The sequence below is a fragment of the Mirounga leonina genome, unplaced genomic scaffold (genome assembly GCF_011800145.1).
Source record: "Mirounga leonina isolate KUSES-001 unplaced genomic scaffold, KU_Mleo_1.0 Mir_125, whole genome shotgun sequence".
Lineage (NCBI taxonomy): Eukaryota > Metazoa > Chordata > Mammalia > Carnivora > Phocidae > Mirounga > Mirounga leonina.
The window spans coordinates 22,753,352-22,778,993 of NW_023270305.1; the positions used below are offsets into that span (position 1 = coordinate 22,753,352).

Here is a 25,642-nt window from a genome sequence, read left to right on the forward strand (position 1 = left end):
TTTCTTACAGGAATCCTATTGTGGAAAGATAAAAAGGTAACAGGGTAAGAAAAACAATTAGGTGGTTTCTTCCCCAGCCACTCAGGAAATCCACTATTTCAAGGTTGGCTTAAGCAGCAAGAGAGGAAACATACTGGGAGATGTGGCAGTGGTTTTGTTCTCAATATTATACTAACAGAAAGTTCTGAAGTGGTCTGATTATTAGAAGAACTGCCCCTGAAGGTAATAAAGAATTTATTTTTAAGCCTGAAGATTTTAATTGTCACTCAGAATTCTGAGACATGAATAGGATTAGTGATTTTGAACATAAACAGGAAAGTAGGTACTCCATCCTGTCTTCCCCTGTAGCTCCAGAGGAGGGCAGAACAGTGGATTCCCAGGCCTGCCCTGTCTTTGAAACTCACTCTTAAGAGTTTAGGAGACAGAGTGGGTGAGTCTTTTGGCCAACTCCATTACCTTCAGACCTTCCATCTCTGGGAAATAAGTCTGTTTCAGTTTCCTTGCTTTGATTTTTCTAGGATCTAATATGTTACTAGGAGATGACTCAGGCAGACCATACCCTGATCCTCACTGTCTGGAAGAAAAAGAGGATGGTGAGGTAATTGAGGTATGTGACCACATACCTACAGACAAAATTGAGATATTGTTGTATTTTTTTCTAGGATTATCTTGAGAAAACTGATCTTCGATGTTACAAAGTAAATACAATTGTGCTTAGGTTTTCTTTTGGGAGGTATGCACTGGAGAAGAGGACTATCTAAAGAGCCACTGCGAACATTTTCAGATAATCACTTCGACCATCCCTCGCGGTTGGGGAGTATGATGGGCATACGGCAGGCAAGGCAATTATTTGTGAGAAAAAGAAAAGATATGCTGGGCTGTTATAAAGGAAATACTTTGAGGGTTTCTAGTTCAGGCTTCGTGCAGGGGGAGTCTCAGTTTGCTTGTCTGTGAAGTGGGGTTAATACCTACCCCACGTGGTTATGAAGATTACAGAAGGGACATCAGAAGAGCCAGGCACCTAGGACAGGGCCTGGTACAGAAGTATTCAGTAAACGTCGATTCCCTGTGGGAAAACACTTCATAACCACACAGGGTCTGATGAACCCTCTCTCTCCCCTTTCAATTAATTCCCAGTTACACGGCCCTGGGGATCATAAAAAATGCCTCTTCCCTGTCTCTCCTCTCCAGGACAAGGCAGTGGCCCGCTCCCGTCCCTCCGTTCCGAAGCTTCTGCCTCCCCGGACAGCCCAGCCCCCCGGGGTGCGAAGGTCGAGGGTGGGCGGAGGAGAGCTGCGTCCTCCGCCTGCGCAGCGCAGTGGGGGGGGGCCCGGAGGCGATGGGGAGGCGGGCGCAGTCGTCCCAAGGGTGGAGAGGGGGGACGGCGAAGGACGCGCGTTCCCGGGCTCGTGACCGCCGGGGCCAGAGGAGCCGGCGCGCAGACAGTCTCGGAGATGGCAGGCGGCGGGGACCGGCGCGTCATGGACACCCTCCACCTGCTGCTGCTGGTGGCCGCCCTGCCCCTGGCGGCCCGGGGGCTCAGACACCGAGGCTCGTTGGACTGGATCCAGGAGAAGGTGAGCGGCTGCCGCTGCGTGACCGTACCTGCGCGGCTGGTGCGGCGTGCGGGCACGCGGGGCCGGGAGACCCCACCTTGGCAGGGTGGGAGGCGCGCAGAGCCGCGCGCGCCGGCCCAGGCAGCCGTGCCCGCAAAGGGCACCCGGAGGAATCGGGGCCCTGAGTCCTCGTCGGGCTGCCCCACTGGCCCCGGGGCTGCTTTGGAGACGCCACGCGAGCAGAGTGATGTCACCAGCCTCCCCTCGGCTGCGGTCTGATGCGGGCGGCGATAGGCACAGGAAGTGTGTCTAGCCGGCGGCGGCCGAGCGCGGAGGTGGGGGCGCTTCGCCGCGCCGCCGCCCACTCGGGACCCCGGAGGCCGGCGGCCGCGGGGGTGCCGGGCGCGCCTGGGGTGTGCTCAGCGCCCCCCCACCGCGGCATCCGCGGACGCCCTTGGGACCTTGGAGTTTCCGTGCAGTCTCCGGACAGATGTGTGTTACCGTTTGTTTTAGGTATTTAAGCGCAGCTGCTCTAACTGGAGACCAGCTTCACTTTAAAATATATATATATATATATACATATATATTTTTTTCTTAAAAGAGAATAAATGCAGTTGTCAGAGCGATGGATCTAGTTGTGGGTGAAAATTCATATAAATAACTTAGGTTGTAAGTTTCCTCTGTGTGAAGTAAATAGGTTCAAAGTTACTTCCTTTTTCTCACAGTTTTGAAATCAGGACATTGCTAGGGAATTATGCATACGTTAATGGTATTGGAGTAAAATGGTTTGCTTTTAAAAATACTAAGAAAAGGGGCGCCTGGGTGGCTCAGTCCTTAAGCGTCTGCCTTCGGCTCAGGTCATGATCCCAGGGTCCTGGGATCGAGGCCCGCATCGGGCTCCCTGCTCCACGGGAAGCCTGCTTCTCCCTCTCCCATTCCCCCTGCTTGTGTTCCTGCTTTCGCTGTGTCTCTCCCTGTCAAATAAGTAAATAAAATCTGGGCGCCTGGGTGGCTCAGATGGTTAAGCCTCTGCCTTCGGCTCAGGTCATGATCCCAGAGTCCTGGGATCGAGTCCCACATCGGGCTCCCGGCTCAGCGGGGATCCTGCTTCTCCCTCTGACCCTCTCTCCTCTCATGCTGTTTCTCTCTCGCTCGCTCTCTAAAAAATAAATAAAATCTTTAAAATAAATAAATAAATAAAATCTTTAAAAAAAATACTAAGAAAAGCAGTAAAGGGTTGTAAACTTTGACAGTGTTGTGGAACAGATCTTTTAAATGCTTACGGTATGCTTGTATTTCCTGACACGGTGGGAAAACAGGGCACACTGGTGAATGCACCGGCCCTGTCTGGGTCACATGCAGACTTGCACGCAACCACCCGCATGTGTATATGAATAGCCCACTTCAGTTCTCTGTGTTGTTTCCTTTGCTTCACCGTTTAGACGGCACAGCGTGCCCCCGCTTATACATGGAGACCACCAGCCACAGGGACCCTGGAGAGGATGTGGGAAGGCAACTCAAGAATAACTGCATTAGAAGAAAAACTCCATGGGCGTTCAGTGGGAGTAACGTCCTTTAAGGGACATTGAGTCCCATACTTAAATCCTTTTCTTCTCCACTTCACCCTGAGTACCTTCCTGGTCAGAAATTGGGAAGGGGGCACTAATAACCAGAATATGGAGCCACACCAAATGTGTCTTTCTGATTCATCTAAATGGGTGAATAAGTAAGATGGGAACTGTTTGAATGAGCTGTTCTTTAGGAATCATTTGGAGGCAAGATGCATTTGTAGGTGGGAGAAGGTGTTGGATTCTGGACACGTTTTGAACTAATGAGAATTTAACTTTTGAGAAAAGTCTTTTAAAGCATGAATCCCTTTTATATTTATTTTAAGAAGCTTCTAATCACTGTTCTACTAGAAAGCTGGATGCTTTCAAACGCCATAAGCAAATGAAGCGAATGGCAAAATCAGCCATGACAATTCCCAATTTCTGGTCCCCTCCTCCTGTTTTCTGTAGGCCTACATAAAGTCCTGCAGGTGGCTGGTACAGTTTCAGCCTGGGAAATGAATTGGTCCATACTAAAATACACGCCTTCCTGCTATATATGGCATTTAATTATTTTAGTCATTGAGGTACACTGGTCTGCCAAAAGGTGAGGTTTAGTAAAGAAAACATTGATTCTGAAATCGTTTTCTTTGCTTTGAACTAAAGGTGTGTCTCTTTCAGTGGCATCTAGAATGTAAAAACTACTTGATGGTTGAGTTCAGAGGACTATGATTTGGTTATTTGAAATCTGCAGACATTTTCCCATTTTAATTTAATTTTAAGCCTGAAGATTTTAATTGTCACTCAGAATTCTGACACATGAATAGGATTAGTAATTTTGAACATAAACTGTTCAGTTAGTGAAGGAGAGTGGGACTGGTGGAAGGGTTGGGGGGCCAGAGGAAGAGCTTATTTCCCTTTTTCTGGGTTATAGTGGACCCTAAATAGAATTCCAAAATAGATAGTTTGTTTCTGGAAACTTCTCTTCTATTTCCCCCCTTTCCTGATCTCCCTCCTGGAGCTTAAAGGTTATTATTCTGGGGGTTGACCATATTCCCAAACTACTTCTCCGGAATCCTGTCCCAACTTTGATCCTCAACCCTGTTTCTTTGGTACAGATCCATTCTTTTGGTACAACCTTGTCAACTGGCTATTAAAAGGAATCTCATTAAATCAGTCCTCTCTTAGGTGTGAAAGACTGATGACTGTTAGGAAGTTTGCATATTTTTTTTAAAGGAAGCTATTAGTTAAAAAGTATGGCTTCTATTGAAATCTCCCAATTATAAAGTTAGCATGCTTATTTTAGAAAATTAGGAAAATAATAATAATCACCCATAATCCCACATTCAGAGATAATTGCTGTTAACCATTTTGGTATTTTTATTCCTAGTCTCTTTCTCTTTCTCTCTCTCTCTCCCCCCTTCCCTCTTTCTTTCTATACATATATATATCATATTCATATGAACACACATACACATGTGTATATATGATGTGTATTTTTATTTATAGAAATGGATAACAATTATACCAATCTTGTAGGTTTTTATGAGAATAGAGCTATCCATGTAAAGCATTTAGCACCTTGCTGCCCTATAGTAAATGCTCAATAAAGACTAATTGTTTATTTTTAAAATAACACACACAAATAATTCTTTCATACCAGAGATTATGCTGCATATATGGTTTTATATTTTATTAAGTCACTTAAAATTATGAGTATCTCCTTGAGCCAGTAAAATTCACTGAAATAATCACCTGATGATTGCAAAATCATCCATATTCTATAATTTATCCTCTTATTGTTGGATATTTAGGTTGTTTCCAAACTTGCTCTGTCATAAAGTTGGGAACCAATGTATTTTAATTGGTAGAATTTTCCTTTATAATAACAAAGGTGAACATCTCAAGTAATATTGGATGTGGAGGGACAGATTTTTTGAACAGAGGAACCGTATATGGGAGGGTTGGCCTCCCCTGGGGGTCCCTCTCTGGGATCATCTCTGCACACTGTTACTGCTGTCTTCAGCACTTCCCATTGTTCTGCTTCTGGAGTTACACATATTCTGAAAGTTTTTAGGGTTCCCCTCTTCCATGGTTTTAAAGTCCTTAACCATTCACTGTTTTACCCGCCATGATTCCTAGGGAAACAGCAATGGAGACTCCAAGGCAGGCACGAGGAGGGCAGTGGTAGGCGGGACATTGGTGGGGGGAGAAAGACAAAATGTGCCATTTTTGAGCTTCTACCACCTGGCGAGTAAGTACTATGACGTCCTTACAGATCATTAAGCCTTTCCTAGTCACAGCCAGTAAGTCAGGGACCTGGGATTTGACTCTGAATTGTCAGTTCAAAGCCTACAGGTGCTTTTCTTTTAGGTAGAGGACTCCTTGCATTGAAAGAAGACAGAACTTTATCTTACTCGGTTCTCAACTTTTCCACAACTGCATTTGTCATGTCAGAGGAATCGGACACACTGGAAGGATTTCTGTAAATGCTGGCTGGGTTGAATCTATCGGTACACACAGGAGTGAATCTGAGTGCTGTCTGGGAGACACTCATATGGGATGAGAACTGGAATTGAAATTGCTGGACTTCTATAATGATCTCCCTTTAATTCAATGGCATGGGACCTCAAATCCCCTTGCAAGTGGGGCCAACTCTACAAATTATGTAATTAAACCCCTCTTTGGCCTGGCACCATGTGATTAGTCTAGAGGAGATGTTTCAGGATATCTGGTTCACACTTCTCTAGCTAAAAGATTCTTGTCACCCAAAGCAGACTTACTGTCCTTTCTGCCTGGCTGAAAAGACAAGGCAGGGGCTGTAATAGAGACTTGTTCCTCTGAGAATGCCTATACCAAAGAAACTTGTCTATGTGCCTTTTAAGTGAAATAAGCCTAGACTAACTTGGGGTTTGCATTTAACACTGGGCTTAACACTGTTTTTGCCTCATTTACTTTCCTCATGTCCAGCCCACACTTTCTTTCCAGGTTTCTCCTCTCACTCCTTCCTCTTATCTCCACATAGATTGTTATATTTCCTGGGTTCTGAGAGTGAGGCTCCATGAAAGCTGAATGGGCACCATTTTGGTCGGAAGAGTCCAGTCTTTATAACTGCTTGTACATTTAACTGATTTGATATTTTTAATGCTCATTTTACTTTATTATTATGTAGACACAGGCTTAGTGAAGACAATTTCAGAGAGACCTTTCATCTGTCAATTCCTTATTTGATGACCACACCCAGTATTGACTGAGTACTCAGTACGCCCCGGGGTGCCATGTGGCTGCAGGAGGGACTAGGATATAAAGACAGTCCTTGCCCTCGAAATCAGATGTTAAACAAGTCAACACACAGGAAAGTGGTCTCCAAGTCATAACCTGAGTAAGCAGGAGAGTCAGGTGAAGAGGGAGGAAAAAGCCTGCAAGCTGGAAGTCACCGCAGGTGCAAATGCTGTGACAGGGCAGAGTCTCCCACTGCTTTGGGACCGGGAAGGAGGCCAGGGCGACTGAAGCATGGTGAGCTGGGGTGAGTGGCCCTGCCTGAGGGCGGCGAGGCAGTAGGAAAGACCAGACAGGTTCCTGTCGGCCTGCTTAAGTAGTAATTAACCATAGATGTCATCCCACTTCTTGCCTCCAGTTCCTTCTTTGTCCTTTTCACATTTCTGTTGTTTTGTCTGTTAGAGTCAGCTTTCTTCCCAAAGTGCTGTTTGAGAGCTAACTTAAGGACTGAGATCCTGAATGTAGCAAGGAATTTAAAGGCTGCTGCGACAAATTTATGCAAGAAATATATTTAAAAATATATTATCAGTAAACAAAGACAAACCTTAAGAGGTTCAGCACAGCATCCATATTTGGGATTACCTCCAGGGTAATGAGGCAGAGAGGCAGGGAGGCAGGGAGGCAGAGCAGAAGGGCACGGGACTGGGAATCCACGAAATCCAGATATTTTCATTGACTTACCTGGAGCTCTCCTACCACCTTGGGAAAATCATCTGGTCTCTATGAACCTCAGTTTCCACTGACATAAATCCAGGAGGTTGGACTAGATCATCTCTAAGTCGTCTTTTCAGCTCTAAATTCTATACCTCTTTTGTATTTGATAGAAGGTAACAGAATGACAACTTGTTGAATGTTTACTATGACAGCTTACATCTATTAGCTCACTTAATTATAATTACTCTAGGAAGTAGGTGATATTGCCTCCATGATGATGAGAAGCATGTATGTAATTTTAGGTTTTCTAGTAGCTACATTAAAAAAGTAAAAAGCAATAGGTGAAATTAATTTTAATAATATGTTTTATGTAACTCAATATATGAAATTTCAATATGTAATCACCATAAAACTTATCAATGGGATATTTTTTCTTTTTTTTATTATTCAAAGTCTTTGAAATCTAATGTGAATATTACAATTCAACTAGCTACATTTCAAAAGCTTAGTGGTCATATGTGGCTAGTGGCAACCATACTGGACAGTGAAGATGTAGCTCAAATTCCTTTATTAGTTTTTTTGAAGGGAATGAGAAGTTAAGGGACCTACCCAAAGTCATACAACCTATAAATGACAGCCAGACACTCCAAGACAGTGCTTCTTCTAGAATGCCACATTGCCTTTTATAAAGCCATTGTGCTAACAAAGTATAATTGTTCTGTTGGCTGCAGTTTTGTAAATGTTGGGTTTTCTTAAGAATAGGAGATCAATAATTGATATTTTAAATCTTAGTTTTACAAAGCACTTGTACTAAAATGATTAAAAGTTACACAGGAAGTGCCAAATACTAATTCTCAGGTTCAACGCATTACGTTCACTTTGTTTTTAAAATAAGCTGCCAAACAGTGTAACTCTCTAGATCTGAGGGGCCAGTTTTAGAGTTGAGTAGTTTAATTTGCTTTATGACATAAGAGCTATCTTTTCAGTCTGACGTTCAAAGGAGATAGTTCTCTATTGCAAATGTCTCAGGGTTAAATCTTGACCATTTTATGAAATGACAGCCAGTTAAATGATGTTATTCAATCCTCAGTATTATCACCAACCAGCCATTTTGAACTCATCGTCTCTTCGACAAGTTGCAGAAGGCACCAATATTTCTGAAATGTGGGAAAACGACTTACAGCCATTGCTGATAGAGCGCTATCCCGGATCCCCTGGAAGCTATGCTGCTCGCCAGGTAAGGATGCAGCGCACGAACGTGAAGGTTGTTGAACACTTTGCTTTCTTTTCTTTTTTTTTTTTTAAGATTTTATTTATTTATTTGAGAGAGAGAGAATGAGAGACAGAGAGCACATGAGAGGGAGGAGGGTCAGAGGAAGAAGCAGACTGCCCGCCGGGCAGGGAGCCCGATGTGGGACTCGATCCAGGGACTCCAGGATCACGACTTGAGCCGAAGGCAGTCGCTTAACCGACTGAGCCACCCAGGCGCCCGAACACTTTGCTTTCACATGAGAGATATGACAATTGTCCCAAGTTCTGAGTTGTCTGATACTCAGATCTGTCATCTCATCTTATTATTCACCAAAATGAGCAACCCAGACAACCAAACAACTGAGAGTGAATGCCTGTTCTGAGTGCTACCTGTTAATCTAAATCAATTTATGTGTGCAATCTCTGTCGGGGTACAGTAGGAGATAACGTACTAAGTATTCAACTCTTGGTCGTTTCTACAACACACCCCTAGGCACCCAACCACGTTTTCTTGGACCCTAACCTCCCCCTAAACAGCCCTAGGAGGTTCTTGCCTGAAAATTCTGTGCCAAGGGTGAGTTACTGTCCTATCAGGGCCTTCATTCCTCGTGGGACATTGTATTCTCCCTGGAGGGAAAGTTGAGATCAGTGATAAGCTATTTGTACCAGTGTAGTGATTCTGAAACTTCGGGCTCTAACCCTTGTTAAAAAAAAAATAGTAAAAAATTTTTTTTAAAATTACATTTTATACACACAAACATAAAAATGATTTAAATGACACAAAAGTCCCATGAAAAAAAAAATCTGCACTCTTCCTACCTGCGTTACCTGTGATTGACTCTGATATTGTTAATTCTACTTTACTAGCTGTTTGGTTTTATTTTGTTTTTTAATGCTGGTCACGATCCAGTAAACTGATTTCAAGATCCACTGATTTTTACCATTGCAGTTTGAAAGACACTGCTATAGAGAGTAAATAAAACCATAGCTGGGCTAGACCTTGAATGTCTCTGCCTCCTTAGCGCCAGTCTGAAGTGATCTGATATCCTACCTCTGAATGTTTTTTTCAAAATAGCCCCATTTCAAGGGGCAGCTCGAGAAAGAATGGGGAGCGACTGGCCCCTCAAATCCTCCTCTGAGAGTACTCCACCTGCCTAATTCTCCAGGCAAAAGACCTTGGCACCCCACTTCTGTGCTAGAGCGATACCTGCAAGATCCAGCAACACAGCTGCTGGGCTCATCCTTTTGTGCCCAGTATATGGCTCCTGCCTTTTGTGTCTAGCCTACATAGCCATTGTCATTGCTCCATTAGGCTCCTGCCTTCCAAACGGCACCTGTTTCTCCTAAGGAATTAGACGGTGGAGACCCAAAGAGCACCTTAGTTCTTTCTAACCTTTAGGCAGAGCAAGGAATAATAATGATGATGGCTGACTTTCATGGAGCACTGTTTTTTTTTTTTTATCAAGCACTTTATGGAGTTCTTTGCATGGATTTTCTCATTCGGTCCTCACACAACAATGCTGTCATGTGGGTACTATTATTATCATAGTGCTACAGATTGAAAAGGCATGAGATTTAGGTAGATGAGTTAACTTTTTCAGAGTTATACACATAGTAGTGATGAGACCAGAATCTGGATCCAAGTCTGCTTGACTTCACTATCACTAAAGAGCAGGGGCTAGGAGGAATGAGCTCTGGAGTGTGTGTTCACAGTCTCCAGCTTTGGAGCTTCTCTTGCCTGAGTTGGAGAGTGAGACACATACCATTCATTTCAGTGATATTCCCTGGGCCTTAGCTCCCGAGCATTTTCTTAACGGAAGCCCAAGACGCTTATGGGGGCTTTCCAAAATCCTCAGTTCCTCATTAGAAAAAAAAAAATTAGGTCTATAGATTCACTCATTCAATTCAACTTTTTTCATTTCCCCATACCATTTGATCAGAAGACTCTATATACCCAGAAACATTTATGAATACTTCAGACCTGAGGGTCCTTGCCTGTAGGCTTTAGAAATCCATAAACTCAACAAATATTGCTATTTGGATATGTATTTAGCTTTCGACAGAATATATAGCATAAATAATACACATAGACACTGTTGTGATTTAAAAATACATTAAATTGACTGAACCCATGACACTTTCCATGCCGTATGGGGTGGAGGCAAATGAGAAGTTTATTGACAGTATTTTGGAATGTGCTGGGACCTGTTTGCTGGGCTGCTTATGCATTTTCTAGCTCATGTGGCAGTAATCTGAACAGGATAGTTATGATAGAAATGTCACTTGAGAGATTCAATTTTGTAATTTTTTGAGAAGAAAATCACCATGACTTTTTAGAGAGCTGCCCTCTAAGCTGTGAAAGATAAAATGTGTCCGCTTTAGAAGATGAGGTACATGATATTTAGGTTATGATGAGGGAATTATGCTAATGGATTCAATTTGACCAGGATCAGTACCTGTCACTCAGAACTAAGTTCAAACACGAATGGCGGAAAATCTACTTTTTTTCCTGAGACTTTTTTGAGCACCTGATCAGATGTTTTATCATTTATAGAGTTTCGGGTTTATAACTAGAGAAGACTCTCAAATCTAAAGATACGTGGACTTGGTATAAAGTTGATTATTGTGTTGACCTTTGCAGTTATCAATAAAGATATGCTTTGCTATAGATTCTTTTTCAGAGAATAATATGGGAACAATGTCCCGTAGTCTTCATTTTTTTAAGGGGGGGGGCAAAGGGAGAGGAAAAAGAGAGAATCCCAAGTAGACTCCACACTGAGTGCAGAGCCCAATGCGGGGGCTCGATCTCACAACCCTGAGCCGAAATCAAGAGTCGGATACTTAACCAACTGAGCCACCCAGGCGCCCTCCATAGTCTCCATTTTTATTGCCCTTGATCAATGAGCCTAAAGATACCTATTGGATTTTTAGAATATATATTTTTAGGAGAGATTTTATTTGTAAAATAAATAGTGAAATTTTGGGGTATTTCAGTGACTTCTCTCTGAGCTGGGAATAAAAAATGGTTTAAAAATCAGGATGATAAAATCTCACTAAGGAGCAAGCCAGAAACTTTGCCTAAAAGAGGCAAGCTAGAAACCTCAGGGCTAAACCCCCCTATAGATGAACAGTACATCTGAGAAGCTGAAGCTGGGCTTCTTTAGCTGAAAGTATGGATATCCTTGGGTTAAGGATCTTGGGCGGAGAGTGTTCAGCGCGGAGCCGGAGAGACTTATATGTGTACCGTCCAAGAAGGAATAGGTACCCTGAAGTCCCCGGTGGCAGAATTCAGCATCCTGACAATGATCTGTTTGTAGACTTTGTGCAAATACTGTAGAATCTGCTTCCTCCAAACAAACAAACCTGGTCTACTACTATCATTGTTTCTTGGAACCTGGAAATGAGAATTTAAATGAAATTAAATTAGACCCAGAACCATTCACTAATGTTAACCTAAAATTCCCAGGCCTGCCCCCCATGCTGAAAGTAGAGTGTCCTATTTATGTCTTTCTCTCTTTTCCTCTCTCACTCTCTGTCTCTCTCCTTGTCTCTACCTTTATCTTTGTATCCTTTTTGGCTCTATGCAATGTTTGTCTATCTCTGTCTGCATCTCTCTCTGTCTGTATCTATCCATCTCTATCTCTCTTCATCTTTCTTTTTCTCCTTTCTCCACTCCAAAAAATAAATCAGTAATAATCCAAAATACAATCTGTGTCCTAAACTACATTTTGCACTCCTGGTGGGCCTGAGTTCTTGCTACCTGGCTTCAGGAAGCACTCCCTGCTTAGGGCATTCTAGAGAGCAGAACAGTAATTTTGGGAGCCTACTCTAGAGAATTGCAGTGGGAACTTGCAGATTAAGGCTGAAAGCCAAAAGCACAGCAAGGGATATTGGTGACCTAATTAGAGTATGGAGCCAATTCGATTGTTTATAAAGAAATTCGTTGCTAAGATAATTAAATATTTTTACTGCATAAAAAAGTTTGCTTCAGGGAGAACTCTTCCGGGGGCATTTGCTGATGCTTTTGTGGATTTTAGTGTCAACATAAGGTATCAGAAATTATGTCCACAACCTGTTTAGGAGTTGAGAAATGAGTTTGTGTGTGAGACCTTAGCTGAACAAAGCTAACAGATATATATATATTTTAAATCTCAATTCATTTTTGTAAGCATACAGGCTGCTATTGGTTTTGGAGTAGTTCAGCATCTGGATACCAGATGTTTTGGAGTGTAATGCCTTTTTTTTTTTTAAGATGACCCTTTTTATGGAAAAAAATTTCTTTTCCTTGAAGTCTAGGAATAACTATTTTCATATTCTGTGGAAAGCTTATCTGAGGTGCACAGCGATTTCTCTCTATTCAGACTACCAATGTTTAATATCATCTACTTTTATGTATTCCCACTGAGACTAACTTATTAGTTATAATCAGCCCATATGTAGTGATAGCTTACTGTGAGCAAAGCCCCGTATTAAGAATCGTGGATGAAAAAACAAAGTGAATGAGATGTGAACGATGATTTCAAAAAGGTTAGAAACATTTCCTTTTTATTACTTAAAAAAAGAACTTGTAAACTTGAAATCAAAAAGGTAAGGGACTCCACCAAAGTCCACCACACTAAAGAAAGCAGGGAGTGAGAATCAGGGGACTGTTTGCTTATTTGGCTTTTGCAGCGTTGAGTGGAGAATCACTGTTCTCTCTCTGGTTTGGTTATTTTCCTGGAAGCTTTCCTGCCACAGTTTTTCCAAAGCCTTTGCTTTTGTGTCATGTCACATTGGTTACGACAGGCCACACAAGAGTTGGCTGCGCTGGAAAATCTTGTTAATTCCTTGGGGGGGGGAGCCCCCCAAAAAACAAAAAAAAAAGACAAAACCCTTCCATTCTTTTCCAGTTATTATGAGTTATTTATCACCTCAAAGTCCATCCCTACTGGATGTTAATTGTGGAACAAATTGCCAGTTCTGGAGATGGTTAGTTTTTCATTTGATGTTTTAAACCAATCCTTTCAGGCAAACTTACAAAGATGTATGCAATATTTCAACATAAAATAAAATAAATGAAACCTACTGAGAAAAATGAGGTGAAGGGAAAATGGAGGTGGGAAGGGACAAGGGAACAGCAGTGAGCTCACCATAGCTCCTCACACCACACATTCTAGACTCTTCAGGAAGACACTGCCAGACTCAGAAGCAGTGTTTCTTTTCCATCTGCAACCTATCAGCTACTATTTGCTGTTCTTGCCCTCAAAGAGCTGAGGGTAGGAGTTGAGACCTATAGGATCTTAGTATATCTGACTTCTCAAAATGCCTTCTTAGCCTCCTGAAATATTGCAAGTGGACTTTAATATGTCCTGAATTCTACTGACATGTAGAAATGACGCTGCTTTATTGTTAAATGAGAATAGCGAGGGGCAGAATAATGTGTAATGTAGGTTCTATTCCTATAAAAGCATGTACCCCTTCACCAATTACGTGTTTGTGTGCTAGTATATGTTCACATAAACAATAAGAATAGTGTGGAAAGATATACATCAGACTAATGGGGCGCCTGGGTGGCTCAGTTGGTTAAGCGTCTGCCTTCAGCTCAGGTCATGGTCTCATGGTCTCAGGGTCCTGGGATTGAGCCCTGATGTCAGGCTCCCTGCTCAGTGGGGAGCCTGCTTCTCCCTCTCCCTCTGCCCCTCCTCACTCTCTTTCTCTCTCTCTCAAATAAACAAAGTCTTAAAAAAAGAGAAAGATACACATCAGACTATTAACATTGGTTAATACTAACAATTGATTGGGATTGCTTTGCAGGGTGACGATTAGGGGAAAGGGAGAGGGATAATTTTTCCTTTAATCATCCTTGCTATTAATTCTGTAACCATGTATTGTGCTTTTAACTTGAAAGGCATCACATAAAATTAAAAAAAATATATATTTATATAGTTAACCAATGGAAACTGTCCAGATCTGAAATTTTGGTTTTTCTTTTGATCAGCACATCATGGAGAGAATTCAGAGACTTCAAGCTGACTGGGTCTTGGAAGTAGACACCTTCTTGAGCCAGACACCCTATGGGTACCGGTCTTTCTCAAATATCATCAGCACCCTCAATCCCAGTGCTAAGCGACATCTGGTCCTCGCCTGTCACTACGACTCCAAGTATTTTCACCCTTGGGACAACCAGGTGTTTGTGGGAGCCACTGATTCAGCCGTGCCATGCGCAATGATGCTGGAACTTGCACGTGCCTTAGACAAGCAACTCCTTTCCTTGGAGGTATTTGTTTCCTCCTCGTAGATTCTTGGATAAAACACATTAGAAGAACTCAGAGTGAATTCTAGAATCCTTGGGGGGCAGTTAGAAGGCCATTTAGAAATGTAGACTTTCAGGACATTTTGTACTAATTTGTTGCAAAACGATGTGAGGTTGAATGAATATTAATTGGAAGATTACACTATGACACACGAAAGTGAATTTATTCACTGGCACTTGATTGCTTAATTTGGCATACATCTTAAATGAAATGCCACATTTCTTTGCCATAAATGAAGCAGGTGGACGTTTGGTACAGGCGTATATATGAGAAGTATGTTTTTTTCTTCTTGTTTCTGTAGCCGTGAAACATCACAACCTTCTAATCTGAGAGATGTGGCTCTTGAGTTGGGGGAGGGGGCCGCTGTAAAGTGGTGCTGAGAGTGGGTAATTCAGACATATCAAGATGAAAAGCATGGAGCAGAAATGCATTATTGTTATTATCTGTGAATCTCGGCTCAATTTTATGTAGCATAGTAGAGCTTTTGTTATGTTCTCAGTTCAAAATACTTCTGGGACTCTCAGATGTTATTTCAGTCCCTGTTCTTAAGGGTATATTGGAAAAAAGTGCTAAGCTAGATGAAGACATTTTGTTCAGATATCACCCATAACCAAGTAAACACAACAAAGCAAAAACAAAAATCTTGGTTCGCAGGCAACAAATACCTCTTTTTCTCCCTCAGAGCTTTATGAAGGGGCCAGCCTTTGCTACAATGGGGGTAAAGAAGTAAAAGGTTTATCTTGTAATGGAAGTAATAGAGATATTGGATCTATTTTTGCTGGATATGCTGAACTTGAAGAAAGCAAGAATTGTTTGTAACCTCTCCGCATCCTTTTCACCATTTTTTGTTTTGTTTTGTTTTGTTTTGTTTTGTTTCTTGAACCTTCTATAATGTCTTTGTCTCATTCTCTGCTCTGCTTTCAACTAGTACCTTTCCCTAGCAATTGGGTGAGAGAGTTCAGAAGCTGATATAAAAGTTTAATTTTTCATGTTTGCATTCTAGGGCAAGGACTTTAAGTGAAAGGCATAGTCTGTATAGTGGGTGCGTTTTCTCTGGGTGAGCTCCTTTGCCTTTTTCTATGTAGTTCATACCTGCTTTTCGTGACTAGAAACAGAAAGGGCTGAGTGAGTTGTTGGTTGGACATCCCCATTTTAAAAAATACACATGCATTCTCTTAATTATCCTTTCTCATAGAAGTAGCAGTGATGTGGACAATTAAAAAAAAAAGGACTAGTTTTAATTGAAATGTGAAGAGTACCAGATTCATTTTTCCAGTCGTATTTTAACTAAACTTGTATTAAGGAGTTGTTTTAGTTCTTCAGCTGTCATGGATTGGGTAGGTGGTAGTGGAATGTGACGTGGGAGAGGACAGGAGAATAGACTGGATTATGGCTCCAACTCTGTGCAATCCTCCAGTGGTAAGATTACAGTTAGACATTCCCATCTTTTGCCTTCCCAGTGTAGCAGGTTCTAGGTTCTCATTCCTTGACTCTGGACTTGGTTGTTTGATTGTCTTGGCCAATGGGATGCTAGTAGATGTGACAAAAACAAGAGACTGGAGATGAGCTTGTGTAATGGGGCTTGATCTCTCGTGTCTTTGCCATAAGGGCATGCCCTGGTTGGCCTGCTGATCCCCTGGGGAGGATAAGACATGTGGAGCAGAGCCAACCTTAATGATGGCATGGTGAGGCAGAGCTTCTCCAACCAAACCCAGTCTAGATCAGTTGTCCCCCAGCTGATCTACAGACCCAGGAGGACACATGAGTGTTGCTTTAAGCCCCTGAGTTTGGGGTGGGTTTTTATACCTTATTATTGCGGCATTAGCCTTGGATGGGGAAAGACCACAGATAATTCACCTACTTGTTGACCCTGGCAACTAGACATTTATCACAGTACCATGAAGGACTGAAGGACCTTCACAAATCAGGCTACACAGATTTTCCCAGCTCCAAGACTGTGTTACCAGAAATCGAGGGCCACAGTTATTTTCCTGCTAATCCTGAACAAAACAAAAAGAGCAGGGTGCCTCATAGGACTCAGGATCATTGTCTACACAGTCTACTCTTGTCTTAATGATTGGAACAGAAAGTAAACCATTGTACTGACCACTGGAGACACTCAGCTGTTGAAATTTCAGTGAGGCACCTGAACATTTAAGCCTACAAAGTATGAAAGCTACCTGCTTTTGCTTCTGCCCTGGGCATAGCGGAATGTCTCTGGTCCCAGGCAATTTATTCTGCTCTGGTATTTCATTATTATGCTCTCTGGTTTGGAGCTAGAACTTTGGAACCAGTCAAGGCCCTTTAAACAACTGGAAACTTAGCATGTCTCCATTGAAGTATGTACCTTACACCTTTTGCCGATGAGAAAATCTGTTTAATTACTTAGTAGTTATTAAAACCTGAATACGTATGTATTGTACAGACAAATACATCCTGTGCTTAATGCTGTCAGGAGTTATGGAGAGACTGAGTGTAGTAAATTATCCTTTTCTTGTCGTCTAATTAAGGAGCAATATTAAAACAATTGCAATGATTAACATACAAAGATAACTTAGTTTTCGGATGATAAAGACATTTTTTTCCATCTTAGGAAATCACCCTAAAACAATCAGGAAAATTCCATCTTTGAAGAAACTAGGGAACATGTGTTAATGGGAACCACAATATGAAGACAGAAGGTAAATGGAGAAATGGCAAATGACATATTCGAGTAGAGAGAAGTCATTCCCCAGAGTGAGGAGAAAATGGAGAAGTCAGTGGTCCCCTGACAAAATCCTGGAGTGGCTCAGGAATTAGTGGAGAAAGTGAGGGAAGTAGAAGTAAGGCTGGGGAGGGGGGCAGCATTTATACGTCCGCACAAAGAGCACTGGGATATGTAGAAAAATACCAACTGGGCACCCGATTACCCTGCAGTGAAGCCAACCAATCTGTGTCTCTAATCAGTGTTTTAGTACATTATTCTTTACTTTTTTAAAGATTTATTTATTTATTTTTAGAGAGTGGTGGGGAGAGGGGCAGAGGGAGAAAATCTCAAGCAGACTCCCCGCTGAGCACAGAGCCCAACATGGGGCTCAATCCCATGACCTTGAGATCATGACCTGAGCTGAAATCAAGAGTTGGATGCTCAACCAACTGAACCACCCAGGCGCCCCTAGTACGTTACTCTTTAATATGAATGAACACAGAGGACGACCAGACATTGGAGGAGAGTCTCCAGCATGAAAGAAAGGGAGTAAAACAGTATGAATTGAAAAATGAATTCAAAGGAAATAAAGCACAAGGAGCAGGAGATAACTTAAGGGACACTGTTTTAAATATCCTTAGAAATTAAAAAAAATTAAAAAATAAATATCCTTAGATAAGATGAGACATGATATCCATAACAGATTAGGGAGATCTCAGATTCCGTTCAGTCTGATGGGAGCGTATCCCCAGTACTGTGCTGAGGTGGAGAGAGTGAATGGTTGTATATTTTTCTCCAGGCAGGTCTGCTGCATGCAGGCATAAAGTAGGCAGAAAGTTGGTCTAAAGGTTATATTTTTGCCATGTGAGCTTGACCAAGGCAGAGAGACGCCAGGGAGTTGAGGATGTATGCAAAGGAGTGGTTAGAATGATTGTGGAACTTAAGCTGAATATGGAGTGAAGGACTTCATGGGGTTGAAGGACTGTGAACAGGTGAAGGATTCAATAGATCAGGGATTCCAGTGGGGCTGGAGGACTGTGGAGGGTAGGGTACCAGAAGGACTCATGTGAAAGGAGAGGAGACAGTGAAAAGTATAAAATCAAATGGGAATCCTAGTAGCCCTTCGAAGTTCTGCTCAAATATTGACTCATAATGTCTTCCTTGACACCCCAAGGATTTGACCTCTCATTCTTTTTTTTTTAATTTAGCTTTGCACAGTGGCAGTATCGTAGCCAATGAGGTTTATCTGAAGTGTAATTATTGCTAATTGAAAATTTTTTTTTAAATTTTATTTTTTATTTTAGTCATCATACATTACATCATTAGTTTTTGATGTAGTGTTCCATGATTCATTGTTTGCATATAACACCCCGTGCTCCATGCAATACATGCCCTCCTTAATACCCATCACCAGGCTAACCCATCCCCCTCCCCCCCTCCCCTGTAGAACCCTCAGTTTGTTTCTCAGGGTCCATAGTCTCTCATGGTTCGTCTCTCCCTCCAATTTCCCCCCCTTCACTTTTCCCTTCCTACTATCTTCTTCTTCTTTTTTTTTTTTTTTTTAACATATAATGTATTATTTGTTTCAGATTGACCTCTCATTCTATCCAATTCCCAGAAAAGTTTTATGTTGCATCTGTGACCCTTGGCACACTTTGTCCTGTTCACATATTTGTTTTATCTTTCCTGACCCAACTGACGTGTAGACTCCTTCAAAGGAGAGGCTGTAATTATTATTCTTTGAGTCCCTGTTGCATTCCTAAGGCAGATCCTTGAACCTAGATTCAGTGAAAAAATTACAGACTCAAATAAAGTGGGAAGCAAGGAAGATTTGCAGTTGTTTCAGGTTGTGTTCCCTGGGACGCACACTGACGTGGAGTTTAGCATTTAGGTCCTTTCTGAGGGAGTAGCCCTGGTTTAACAGCTGCAGCAAGGAGGGGAGAGAAATGGGATTGGGCAGAGGGAGAAGTCAGTCCTCCATGCAGGTTCAGCAATAGGCTCAGCCAACCCTGGGGAGCTCTGGAGGTGGAATGGTCCTATAGAACCTGTAGGACCTGCTTAGATCAGTCATTGGATATAGGACACCCCCAGGGCTGAGGCAGTCCCTAAAAGGACTAACAGCTGAAGACCTGAAGACAGCTCTTCTGGTGGCAGGGGCAACACACCCTTCTGGAAGGAAACTGGGTGTGTATCACCTTGTCCACAATGACAGTTTCACAGTTTCAAATTTCTGTAAGGAATTAGAAAACATATAAAACTTCTGTATTCAGAGAGAGGGGGGAAAAGTGAAATTTACATGGGTGAAGACTGTGGGAAATGGGATGATTTTTGGAGGTGAAGTGGTACAAAATCCATTTTGGCAATCTTCACCTGCTTTGGTATCTTCCTTTTCTTCGTGGCCTATTTGTCTTTTTGCCGGGTTAATAGGAAACCATGCTGTTTTTTTAAATCCTCACAGTGTTTTTGCTATCTTTTTACGATTCTTTTTTACCAGAATATTCCAGACTCCAAGCCAGATCTCTCACTGCAGCTAATTTTCTTTGATGGGGAAGAGGCTTTACTTCATTGGTCTCTTCGTGATTCTCTGTATGGGTCTCGGCACTTAGCTCCCAAGATGGCATCGACCCCGCACCCACCTGGAGCGAAAGACACCAACCAACTGCACGGCATGGTGAGTCTGGGGAATTCTCATGATGCTGCAGCTGCAGGCTCTGCCTCAAAGGAAACCAAAGCTAGCGCCAGTTAAAGACCTAAAAATGCCACAGCATTCTTGGAGCAGAGTGTTTATTATAGAACATTCCTTGGCAAGCATTGGGCTTTTGAGGAATCCCAGAACTAAAAGGAATAAATGTGGGTTAGAAGCTATGTTTGACTGAGCATAATTAAAATGATGTAAAAAAATCAGATTAAGAAAACATCAGATTCAGTTCGGTCCAATGGGAGCACATTCCCTAGTTCTGTATAGAGATGGTGAGAGCAAATCCCTTCTTCGAGGCCTCTGTAAAGCCTGAGGAGGCTGGGGTCTTGGGAACTGGAGTGTGAGTGAGACATGGTATAGGGCATGGGAGTGAACTTCCTTGGTGTCCTCAAAGTGTTACAATGACTCCGAGTGTGTATGTGACATTGTGTCGGATGTGTTTTGGTCTAATATTGTTGCCATAGGGATGGAAACATTTTTGATGTTGCCTTAAAATCCTGCTCTTATTATCAAGTACTGGGTGCAACACATGGTTCCATTTTAATTCGCATTTCTGGGCCCACACTCCATCCCTAGTCCCTCACCTCACCTTTGAATTCTCTCCCTACTCTGTTTCTTTTCCCATATTTGACCTTCACGCAGTCTTACATTCTCACTAACCCCAGCTTGGAACCTCATGCTACCCTTGAGACTTCATTCATCCCTGTGCCTTCATCCATCCCTACCCTCACCCTACCTGTGAACTGAAAGCCTATTCCTAACTCCCTCCACGCATCCCTTTCCTTTGCCAGATCACTGACCTTTACCCTGTGAGTCCAGATGGCCACACTATATGTCCTCTGTGGCCCTAACACATCATGTCGGCATTCTCTCCACCTTGTTGTCTTTTGGCAGCTCATAATGGGGCCAAGGAGTATGGTTGGCTCCTCATTCAGTCCTTTGGACCAAGTGGCTAAAAAGCATTCAGAGGAGGAGGAGAGACCAGGTTGATCAGGAGGAGGAACAAAGTTATTTATCCGTCCAAATATATGAATCCATAGTTATGGTTAAGACCTTTTTTATTCCCAGAAAAAAACTCTTAGTAGCTTATCCAACCTTGTAAATATAGTCTTATTTCAAACAAACTTATTTTCCCTCAATGAATACATTTAATCATCATTCATGAGCTAATAGGTATTATGTCTTTAGAACCATAGACTCTGCAGATATTTATCTACTGTGTGTCAGGATCTGTGCTACATATCTACCCACATGTAATCTCATTTATATAAATCAGGAGTTCTTAATGTGGGGGTTAGTCTTCAGGGAGTCCTCAAACCTGCTGATGTTTTATGGCTCAAACCAGAAACATTGGAGTAATTATGGAGACTTATCATCAGAAGGGGCCTTTAAAAACCAGCAAGTTTGAGCCTCTGTTTGATGGAAAAGGAAATGGAGATCCAGAGACAGTAGGTCACAGAGCCCATAGTCAAGAAATGTTTCCTTTATGCTGCTTTGAGGAATAAATGATTACTACCCAAGTGCTTTCCTGTAGGGACCTGTAACATTTATAGACTATGGAGAAAAGGACTAATCAGAATGGAATAGAGAGGATTGGAATCCCATCTGAAAATAAAAAGTAAATGTATTCTTTTTTGATCTATAAAATATTATCTAAATGTCCTCTTTCTAATTTATCCTTAGTGATATCCTTTTGGGGTTACACATACAAAAAATCTATACTTTGCCATTTGTCCACATTGCATAAGCAAGATTTTTTAAAGTTCTTCAAAATATCTCCCTCTTCTACTCCGCCTGCTTGTGTTCCCTCTCTCACTGTGTCTCTCTCTGTCAAATAAATAAATAAAGTCTTTAAAAAAGGGGGGGGGCACCTGGATGGTTCAGTCATTAGGTGACCTAATGACTCAGGTCATGATCCCAGGGTCCTGGGATCGAGCCCTGCATCAGGCTCCCTGCTCAGTGGGAAGCCTGCTTCTCCCTCTCCCACTCCCCCTTCTTGTGTTCCCTCTCTCACTGTGTCTTTCTCTGTCAAATAAATAAATAAAATCTTTAAAAAAAAAGTTCTTCAAAATAATCAGCTTACAATGTTATTAAACCTTTTGTTCATTTATAGAGCTCCCTGGATTATTCTTAATTGTTAAAATGTGGTTAGTTTTGACTGTTTTTTTCCATTGATGAATATGAAATGTATTTTGGTGATAGGGATTAAACAATTTTTTTTCTCTCTTAGGATTTATTGGTCTTATTGGATTTAATTGGAGCTCCCAACCCAACATTTCTCAATTTTTTCCCCAAATCTGCCAGATGGTTTGATAGACTTGAAGCAATTGGTAAGCACCACTGTCACTCCAGAGTCAACTTAGTTCCTTCCTATGGACACACACTACATTTTAAAATTTAAAATTTATAACAAAAAAAAAAAAAGAAAAAAGAAAATTCAAAATCTATGACTTAAATATATGATTTGAAAATATACTTTGCTGGCTTTTTTTCTTGCTTTACTGATTAGTTTATTGTTCCTATTTATCTTTTTCAGTAGGCCCACTTTATTTCCCTGCATGAGACTGCATTTGGAACTGGAAACATACAAGGCTACATTTAATATTTGCATGTCCCTAGCAATGGTTTGAAAATATCTTCTCAGAGTCCTGTGTGCAGTGTATGGAATGCATGTCTAGGGAAAACTCCACTCAGAAAAGCATGCTGGCTATTGATGACTGTTATGATCCTTATGATACCAAAAGGCATTCTTTAATTTTTCATTCTTTTTTTTATCCCTGTCTTTGTCATCTTCTATTTCCTACCTTTTTCAGACATGATTTTCCTTTAAATCTATAACCATCTCAATTTTCTAAGGAAGTAAGAGATCGGAATGTAAGAGAAAGCCAGGATCCTTCAAAAGTCATTTAAGGGACAGTGTCGTGTTAGTTAAATGACAGTAGACTAGTCTGGACCAGGTCAAGCCAGGCCAGGCAAAGAAACAAAATATCTATGGCTCAAGAGAGAGAGATGTGGTGTTTGAAGAAGGAAAGGGGAAACAGCTTCTTTCCTTCATACTTGCACTACTCCTTCCTACCTCGTAACACACACACACACACACACACACACACAAACACACAGAGCCCATTGGCATCAGGGGGAGATGAAAATGAGATAGATCTTTAATGATAAATGATGAAATCCAGGCCAGAAGATCTGCTTTTGAGGCAAGGAACTTCAGGTTAGAATTCCTTAGTAGTTACATATACTTCCTGGAGTGGGATAGAATTGTATTTTTTCTAAGCAGCGGGGAAGAACACTACCCTCTCAATTCATACTTTTGCCATGAGTTTAGAATTTGCCAATATCCAAATCTAGAATATTATAAGAGAAACTTTTACCTGAGTCTCAGGCAAACCTGTGTCCCTCCCCCCCCCCTTTTCCTGTGGTTTCCTCATTCTCCATCTCTCCATTGTCCTACCCACTATCTACCTCTAAGGAGGTGCTTATGTGTAAAGCTAGAGCCCATGTGTGGTTTTTCTCTCCATGTATGTACCCAAGTTCAGCCCAGATGCTTATTGTCAGGGGTGTAGTTGGGCTCATGGCTGCATATTGTTTAAAAAGTGATGGCCACATGTGCTGAGAGTTCAAATTCCTTCTGCATTCTGAGCATTGTTCAGGTAAGAATTGATAATCATCTACTGTCTAATTGTCATCTGCAGAACACGAACTCCACAGATTAGGTTTGCTCAAGGATCACTCTTCGGAGAGGTGGTATTTCCAGAATTATGGTTATGGAGGTGTGATTCAGGATGACCATATTCCATTTTTAAGAAGAGGTAATGTGTGTGTATGTGCGGGCACATAGGCATTTTTTACTTACTGTATTTTGTGTATTTGCAACAATCTAGAAGAGTGAGGAGCCATTACATTTAATTACTCGATAGATTAAATCATCCACTAATCATCTCATGACTTCTATTTTTTCATGAAAGTCATTCCAAATCCTTAAGCCCCCACCCCCATTCCAGAATATTCATAAAATCTCATATTCTACTGACCTTGCTTTCTTATTCATAGAGTAAGATTATAGTCTTACATTTTATGTAACTCTGGTGTTTTTTGATTAATAGGGAAGCAATACCCTTGATGTCAATGGTGGAAGTCTAAATCAACTCAAGGGCTCTTGTAGTAGCCTCCCAATTGGTCTCTAGCTTTTGCTGTTGCTTCCCTATTCTTTACATAGAAGCTAGAGTTATCTTTTAAAAATGTAAATCAAATTATGTTTCTTCTGGAGGCCTGGGTGGCTCAGTCCATTAAGCATCTGCCTTTGGCTCAGGTCATGATCCCAAGGTCCTGGGATTGAGTCCCGCATCGGACTCCCTGCTCAGTGGGAATCCTGCTTTTTCCTCTGCCTGCCTCTCCCCCTGCTGTGCTTTCTCTCTCTCTTTCCCTTCCTCCCTCTCTGACAAATAAAGAAATAAAATCTTTTAAAAAATAATGTTTCTTCCCTGTTTTAAAGCTCTGGTGGCTTGCCATCATGTTGAATAAGACCCAAAGTCTTTACCATGACCTACAAATGCCTCCTTTTTCTGACTCTGTTCCTCGCCAACATCTCCTCCTGTCTTTCTCTCTAATTACTGCTCTGATCCAGCTACATTGTCCTCCTGCTGTTCCTCAAGCAGGCCAAACATACTCCTACCCCAGGACCTTTGCACTTACTAATCCTGCTGCCTGGAATGCTCATCCCCAGATCTTTGTCCAGCCTGCTTTCTCCTTTGTTGCATGTCTCTAACTAAATGTGAGATTCTCAAAGAGGACTTCCCTGACTTTAAATACATCTTTCTTGGCCCAGCTGTCTGCCCCTCATTCTCTATTCCCCTGCCTTGTTTTATTATTCTTTAGAATGCTTATCATTCTCTAGAATTACTTTTATATTTGTTTACTTGTTTCTTTCTTTACTGGAATGTAAGCTCTGTATGAGTAGGGCTTTGCCTTTTCACTGGTGAAATCTCAACATCTCGAATAGTGACCGTTACGTAGTAGGCACTTTAAAATTATTTACTGAATTAATAGACATTTGTTTAATGAATGAGTGGCTTTGGAGTAAAAGGGTAAAATACAAGGAAGTACATAGAAAATGCTGAATTATCAGCTGTCTTTATATGGTACCAAGCTCCCACTCAGACTTGTGCTTGAAGAACGATACTTTCTACTTTACTCTGTGGAAACACGCATTTAATTACCAGTTGGTTCTTTCTTATTAGGTGTTCCAGTTTTGCATCTGATCCCATTTCCTTTCCCTGAAGTCTGGCACACCATGGATGACAACGAAGAAAATTTGGATGAAACAGCCATTAACAATCTAAACAAAATCCTACAAGTCTTTGTGTTAGAGTACCTTCATTTGTAATATTCTGTCTTAGTTTATGGTAATTGTATCTAGTTTCACATTCAGATGTCAAGGCACAACTTAAAATAATCTCACTCCAGACAAATGTCATGTGGAACTTCCATCCTATAGATTCATTCTGTAGGTGTCTTTGAATATGTGATCAATAAATCCCTAGATTTACATCATGTCCTAAATTGCTCATTAATTTTCATCTAGAGATGAGGAAAGAAAAATGTTTAGGAAAGCAGAAAATAAGTATCTTTAGATAAGAAACTATGAAACTAAATCAGATTCATAGATACAG

At 41.6% G+C, this 25,642-nt stretch overlaps 1 protein-coding gene and 1 pseudogene across 1 annotated transcript; both read left to right on the top strand.

Moving 5' to 3' along the window:
• Positions 1–1,361: 1,361 nt before the first annotated feature.
• QPCT (glutaminyl-peptide cyclotransferase) lies at positions 1,362–25,523 on the top strand. The gene is made up of 7 exons (XM_035000927.1): positions 1,362–1,577; positions 8,127–8,273; positions 14,265–14,543; positions 19,761–19,937; positions 22,195–22,294; positions 23,666–23,782; positions 25,211–25,523. The coding sequence occupies exons 1-7, from the start codon at positions 1,455–1,457 to the stop codon at positions 25,354–25,356; spliced, it is 1,089 nt and encodes a 362-aa protein (XP_034856818.1). The 5' UTR covers positions 1,362–1,454; the 3' UTR covers positions 25,357–25,523.
• On the top strand, positions 18,473–18,556 carry LOC118008374 (annotated as a pseudogene).
• Positions 25,524–25,642: the final 119 nt, after the last annotated feature.